We start from the raw sequence: 7,500 nt of genomic DNA, 5'->3' as shown, positions 1-7,500 counted from the left end.
TGATGTCTATATAAAATGTAGAAAGATGGTGTGTCCAAACTTTTAACTGCCAGTGTAATTCTAATGTGTCTGTTGAGTTTGCATCATGTTCCATTGTCCATCTCATTGTCTCTATTCCAGTATTTTTATGTATTTCTGTACAAAATGACTTTTCATTCTTGTGTTCAACAGTGTTGTGCCATGGAAGACTATTATTCAGCAAAACAGAGACTAAAGTGATTGAAGCAACAGAAGGACACAATTTTACAGCCCAATGTTTACTTTATTTCAATGGAAACAAAAAAATCTTCTGTCAAAATGACTGTAAAGGGAAAGAAGACACTTTGGTTGAGACTGCAAACAACCGACTGCAGAATGGAAGATACGGCATTGAAGTTATCAAAGAATCTCACACGCAAGTACTACAATTAAATGTGATCATCACAAACGTGAGAAGATCTGATGCTGGGTCATACACATGTGGTCTGGAACATGGAGAGATTTCAACATTTATATTAAAAGTCATCAGTGGTAAGTTATTTCCACATTTGACATCACCAGACGATTGTTCATTTTAAACTCTGCACTTTGGACACGACCAGTAGAAACTGGACACACCGTCTCCTTCAGTTGTCTTTTTCTTCATGTTTATCACTTTCTACATTATAGATTCATACAGAAGACTTCAAATGTATGATGCAAAATGTATGGAATTATCAAACAAAGAAACAAAAGTGAAATAACTCAACTAAATATTTGTATATTTTATATTCAAATTCCTCAAAGTAACCACCCTTTGCTTTGTTGACAGAGCTGCAAACTCTTGGCCTTTTCCCAGTAACAGAGAAATAAAGTTACTTGAAATGTTTTTTACTTCACAGGTGAACCAGGGTCAGGGTCAAGGAACACCAATTGTCAAAAGCTGTGATAAAAGCAAAGGGTGTCTGTTTTCAAAACAAGTTTCGAAACAAGTTAGTTAGAGTTTATTTTTGTTCCTACAATCTATAAATGTTCATTCATAGTTTTGATGCCTTCAGTGATGGAAATAAAGCAGAAAACATGAATGAGAAGTGTCCAGACTTTTGCCTGGTAGTGTCCGTTTTTAAGTGGACGGTCCAAAATCCTTTTTTATTTATTAATTTATCTTCACAACAAGACCACATTAAGACCTTTGTCTTAACGTTTTTCTGCTATGTTTCACAAAACTGTATAAAACTTATCTCCATGGAGACCAGCAGATAACTCCACCAAACCAAGTAGTTTTTGGCATTAATGAAAAGTAGATTAAGTTTAATGCCATACCATGAAACATTCCTGGCAAAACAATCAAGTATGTGACCCTGCACCAGAAAAGTTAAATAGTAAACCTTTTTTTTTTTTTTTTTTTTTTTAAAGCACTTTCACTTTCAGAAATTTCAAAGTCAATATTGCCCTTCATAATTTGTTTAAATAGATGCAGAATCTTACATGTGTCACATTTTGTGAGGAAAACACAGAAGTCCAGAGCAGAGGGTGAGTATGGGGTATAAAGGAAAATGGAAATGGAGCTATGGTGTTTTGAATGCAGGAGAATGCAGATATTTGTGGAGAGTTTTTTCCCTTTTAGCCCACAGCCCTCTTGGCTACATGGTAATGAGTCAAAGATTGCAGACACACTCACTCTGGCAGAGCTTTTAAATGTCACAGCCGTCACAGATTGGTTCAGATGCCATCACCATATATGTACCTGTACCATCCTACTCCAGCAGCCAAATACTGCTGACCTGTTCACACTCACTCACAAGGAAAATCATGAATCAAATCTGTCTTTTTGTCCCTGTTATTGTATAGATCGATTATTGCATCAGCCAGTAATGTGATATAGATATTCTTGAATCTTTAATCCTTTAATCTTTCTTTGCAGTGGAAACCCCAACACCAGGTTTGACCCTCGGAGCTGCTCCCACCACATCCCTCCATAATGTGACACCAGCACAGACGACACAAAGGACACAAGAAGCATCTGAAGTGACGAGCTCACAGCAACCTCAGGAGGAGCACAACTCATCCACACTGTCTGGTAGCTTCTGAAAAATGATGTTCAGAATTACATCTGCATGATTTGAGTTTCACTGACACTTCTGAACACGTCTCTTTCAGTTGTGCTGCAGTATGTTGCTGTGAGTGTAACCACCATTCTGATTATTGTATCAGGGAGTATTTTGATTTGGTGCTGGAAAAGGAAAACCAATAGACCAACAGGTGAGCCACACTCCAATGAAAATAATGCACTTTTTTATCCATCTGGTTCATTTTACACTTGTGAAAATTTTACAGCTGCTGCTGATGACTGTGAAACTCCAGAGGTGAGGGAATATATCTTAATCTGTTAATTTTCTGCGTTCCAAAGTATGTGACAAACTTAAAACAGCCCATTGGCTCCATTCAACGTCTATGAACAGAGTCTACAAAACATGTTCTTAAGTAGTTTTAGACGATTATAGCATTTTCAGAACACTAAAAGTTAATATTATCTAAATCTGTGATGTGTTACAGTTAATCCCCCTCACAAGTGTGATACATCGTCTTTACAAATCTCTTTCCAGTTATAATATGTCATTCATTTGCTTTGTTGTTTTGAATAGTATGAAAACTACCGTGTTGCTGCAGTGAAGGAGTCTGCAGACTGCATTTACCAGAACCTCCCTGTGGACAACATGGACCCAAACCAAACCTACAGTAACATATGAGACCAAGTCAAGACAAGTGAGGACATGTAGAACACCTCAAGTATGATGTCACTCCATCCAAGTGTCAGTTGTCATTAGTTCAATGGAATATAGATGTTTTGGTCAAATTAATATGGACCCCGTGTTTAAAAAATGTAAAGTGCTTGAATCCGACTACACTGAGGCAATCTCTTTTCTCAGATCCAACACCAGCCCACTTTTCGTAATTTAACCTTTCTTACTTTTTAACTCTGAAGTCAAAATAATAAAGTGAATAAGTTCAACTCTGTACTGTTGTTGTGGTGGTTTCCAGTGTGTGAATATAGAAGAGTGCTCACAAAGACAGTGCATGTGCCTGACTGTGTGCATGTCTGGATGTGAGTTCATGTTCATGTCTCTAAATCACTAACCACAGGTGCAAATACAGACACCTACATACTGGGCTAAGAGTATGTAGTGAACCAAAATGTTCACACTGACCTAAATCTAATTTTTCTTTACCAGTCTTGTAAAGACCATTTAGGTCCTCACCGCTCCCTAATCACTCAGCTGGGGTGAAATACTTATTTGTTAATAGTATCTATTGTGTTTGGTCCTTTACATGTATGTGCCGTTATTATTTAGGTCATATCAGATCGTTGGTTGTGCCCTCTCCAGACACACGGGGATTTAAAGGGATAGTTTGGGTTTTTTGACATGAATCTGTATGGTATTTCCATGAGCAGTGTCGTGCATCCACACTGACTTACCCACGACAGGGTCCGGTGAGCCGAGATACTGGCTGTTTTCGGTGCTGATGAAAGTAGTCCGGCAAGTTGGCTGGGGACATTAAAATAAAGCGTTTTTCTTCTCAAAACAATCTGTGTTCAAAAGAGTGATACATTTGCATCACAAAACCAACTCTGGAGAGAAGCCACATGAGTGTGACCAGTGTGGGAAGAGTTTTTCTCCATCAGCACATCTCCAAAGACACACCAGAGTCCACACTGGAGATAAGACAAATGTGAACAATGTGAGAAAGTTTTCACTACATCAACTTGACAAACATGAGACTTCACACTGAGACACTATTCAAGTGTGGCCAGTGTGAGAAGTCTTTAAGAACATCAAGGAACTCCAGTACAGGGTTATTTTTGTCTCATTAATGTTCATAAATGTACAGAGGATGATCTACAAAAAACAGATCCTCCTCCCACCACCAGCAGGTGGCAGCAGTTGACACACAAAACATTTGACACTCCTGAAATGGAAGTGTCTGTAGGACGGGTATGTAACATTAATGAATTGTCCACAAGGCCAATTCCTTATTGATTATTAAATTACGATGTCTTGTTACAAAATGATATGTGTTAGCATACCTCATAGTCTCTTGCTAACTTAATGTCAGGTAGGTTCATGTTTACCTTTATCAAGAGCCTCAACAGCTGAATGTGACATGATTGGAATAAAATATCCAACATTTGTGTATTTGCTGTTGTATGTGTGTGTGTGTGTGTGTGTGTCTCTGTGTAGTTTTAGTTTTCTCTAACTTCATAGAACAACACTATAACAACCCACATATTGTTAACCAGTATAGATTTATTGTTATGTTATTGTTATACAGTGTTGGGAAGGTGACTTTTAAAATGTAATCCCCTACAGATTACAGATTACACACCCCAAAATGTAGTTTGTAACGTAATCCATTAAATTACTTAAAGTGAGCAACGTAATCTGAATTACTTTGGATTACTTGATATTGTCATGTTTTTTTTAAATGACATGAATGTAGCAACCACATCCTGAAAATTCTTGTTTGTTGTCTTCAAATTGTCTGAGCCCAAGTCTCCATGAATAAGCAACTGTTTACTGTAGAGAAACAAAGACCACGATATCTTAATATAAGAGGTTTTGTCTGTTAAAAGACAGTAACAAGATCAGCCTTTCCTTCACCAGATTAAAAAATATTATTGATAGAGAAATGATTTTTTTATATGAGATCACCTTAAATTATGTCAACCTACTGTTAGGTGTCATGTTGTTTAGACCTGGTTTTAGTCCTGGTTTAGTCCTGGTTTAGTCCTGGGTTAGTCCTGGTTTTAGTCCTGGTTTAGTCCTGGTGTTAGTTCTGGTTTAGAGGCGCACAGGAGGAAGCGCGGTTTACGTGAGAAAACACGGTCCACACGCGGCGCACGAGACGTCGGTGTCCACGCAGTAACTACGGAAGGAGACGTGGTCCGTGGGTTCTCAGGTTGATGACGATGATGAAGGTGTTTGTGTGTTTGTGTGTGTGTGTGTGTGTGTGTGTGTGTGTGTGTGTGTGTGTGTGTGTGTGTGTGTGTGTGTGTGTGTGTGTGTGTGTGTGTGTGTGTGTGTGTGTGTGTGTGTGTGTGTGTGTGTGTGTGTGTGTGTGTGTGTGTGTGTGTGTGTGTGTGTGTGTGTGTGTGTGTTGTGTGTGTGTGTGGCGTGTGTGTGTTTGTGTGTGTTGTGTGTGTGTGTGTGTGTGTGTGTGTGTGTGTGTGTGTGTGTGTGTGTGTGTGTGTGTGTGTGTGTGTGTGTGTGTGTGTGTGTGTGTGTGTGTTTGTGTGTGTGTCCACTCATGTGGCAGGTCAGTGTAGGACAGTAGTGCAGATATTATGAGTCTATGCAGGTTGTTTTCTCCAGTGCCAGTAGCTCCTGTTTCACATTTAAGTTGTAGGCAATTTTATATTTGTTATATATATATATATATATATATATATATATATATATATATATATATATATATATATATATATATATATATATATATATATATATATATATATATATATATATATATATATCTCACATCGGGAGAAGAATTTCCAAGACACAAATGCGTTTTTACCAATGCACTGCTGCTCCCATTGTGTGACTGACACCGCCAGCTTTAACATGACGTTTACATCGCTCTTACTGCGCGCGTTCTGTTTGGGTTTCCGGCAAATGAGTGGAATTACCGAAATAAAAAAATAAATACATGGGATGTAGCACAAAATGTGAAAACAGGAAAATACCGCCTTGTAATCCACTTATTTCAGCAAAGTAACTGTAATCCATTTACCACTCATTGAAACAGTCACTGTAACGGAATACAGTTACTCATAATTTGTACTCTGATTACGTAACGGCGGTACATGTAATCTGTTACTCCCCAACACTGTTGTTATATTACACAAACAGAACACACAGCCTGAGGTTACATTTACACTGAAACAAATCAACGTATCAGAAACAATTTGCAACATGTCGTTTCTGTGTCCACAATCATGTCTGAATTTGCAGCAGCTAATTTCGATTCAAGAAGACGGCAAACATGAAAACAGTCTTTTCGTGGACCGACGACGAGGTTCAGTTGTTACTGAATGTAACACTGGATTTCCCATTTGTCTGTGGTTTGTTTAAATTGTTTTCCACAACAGTGTCACATGACCGATGTCAAGAACCCAGCGAATCAGGAAGGAGCAAGTCACAGTGACGTGGTCCAATAAGAACACAACGAGAGCTCCTACGTCAGTGTATCAACATTTTCAGGCGTCCACACAAGTGCCAGATCAGGTCCGTCCTGGGATGAATTTGTGGGAGCTGGCGGCTTCTCTCTTGGGATTGGGTAAAAGTGTTCGGTTTACATGTTACAATATTTGTAGGAATAAGCACTGCATAACTTCTGTTTTGACACGTTCATCTGATGAGGAAATTAGGATCAACTTAATATCATCAGCAAGTCTCCTCCTGCCTCTGTCTGTGCATGTGACAGTGAAGTTGTACGGTGGTAAAGTGAAGGCTTCGCTGCTCTCACCTCTATATTTCATGTATTCATACATATGTCATTCAAATATGCATCTTATGCATGTTTGGCTGGCCTTATATACCAACGTGAACTGCAGGTAACTAAGTAAGCAAGTAAGTCTTTGTTTATATAGCGCTGTCCACAAAGACGCTTTCATTTTATTCAGCATTATTCATTCACTCTGTACCCTGGTAAGCATGTAGCCAGCTGCCCTGGGGCAACTGAAGAAGCGCAGCTGCCATGCCACTGGCGCCATCGGTCCCTCCAACCACCACCATCACTCACACACACACTTTCATACTAGGCAAACTGGGCGAAGTGTCTTGCCTAGGACACAATGACTGAATTTATTGTATTTAACTGACCTTGACTATCACTGTTTATGGAGACCTGTAGCATGTTTTGGGTTGAAGGAAACCCATCCAGTCACAGGGAGAAACATGCAAGAAAGGCATCAAACCCAGAACCTTCTTGCTGTGAGGCATGAGTGCTAGCCACTCAGCCACCGTGCTGCCTGCAGGTAGTAACATAAAACTGTAACATGCAGCAAAATGCCACCTGACTGTGAAGCTGTGTTGGTGTGATAAATCTCAACATGAAGCAGAAGTCAAGTGCTCCAACTGCCAGAAGTACATGCACTATGAATGTCTGGGCCTCACTGTGATGTGGCCAAAGAGCCAGATAAATGAAGAGTCAGGATTACACATTTGTCAGCTTTGTACCCAAAAGATGTCAAAAGGAAGTCAATTCTCTGAAAAGGCAACATCCAAACAACACGTGTTTTGAGTATGATCGTGCCACTTGAGACTAAACTGCTTTAAAGTATTGTGGATATTTATTCTGTTTGTCAATCCTCAGTGCTGCTGTGTCCACTGTGGCTCCAGCGATCCCGATCCCGCACATCCCTGTACAAGTAGTCTGAAGTGCTGTAACTGTAGTGAGTCACATGCAGAGAACAGCCCCTCGTGCTCCGCCTACTTAAAGGTCTTTGTGGAAATCAAGCAATCACTAAGAAATGTAAGA

General features: G+C 39.5%; 1 protein-coding gene across 7 annotated transcripts in view; it reads left to right on the top strand.

Annotated features, from left to right (window-relative positions):
- LOC129409799 (CMRF35-like molecule 5) overlaps window positions 1–2,976 on the top strand; it is a 10,559-nt gene extending 7,583 nt beyond the window's left edge. For 3 of the 7 annotated variants that reach the window (XM_055156550.1, XM_055156552.1, XM_055156551.1), the window contains 6 exons: window positions 172–510; window positions 649–684; window positions 1,883–2,038; window positions 2,119–2,220; window positions 2,296–2,324; window positions 2,604–2,976. In XM_055156550.1, coding sequence (XP_055012525.1) covers window positions 172–510; window positions 649–684; window positions 1,883–2,038; window positions 2,119–2,220; window positions 2,296–2,324; window positions 2,604–2,708 — 767 coding nt within the window. In that variant the 3' untranslated portion in view covers window positions 2,709–2,976. Of the gene's footprint in view, window positions 1–171; window positions 511–648; window positions 765–833; window positions 951–1,882; window positions 2,039–2,118; window positions 2,221–2,295; window positions 2,325–2,603 lie in introns of all 7 variants that reach the window. The other 4 variants (XR_008632583.1, XR_008632582.1, XM_055156553.1 and 1 more) reach the window with 4 other exon arrangements.
- The last annotated feature ends 4,524 nt before the right edge of the window (window positions 2,977–7,500 follow it).

This window comes from Boleophthalmus pectinirostris, unplaced genomic scaffold (genome assembly GCF_026225935.1).
Source record: "Boleophthalmus pectinirostris isolate CB_2022bp ecotype Guang Dong unplaced genomic scaffold, ASM2622593v1 HiC_scaffold_20, whole genome shotgun sequence".
In the NCBI taxonomy this organism is placed as follows: Eukaryota; Metazoa; Chordata; class Actinopteri; order Gobiiformes; family Gobiidae; genus Boleophthalmus; species Boleophthalmus pectinirostris.
The sequence above is the reverse complement of the archived record's forward strand: the minus strand, read 5'-3'. Positions and strand labels throughout refer to the sequence as shown.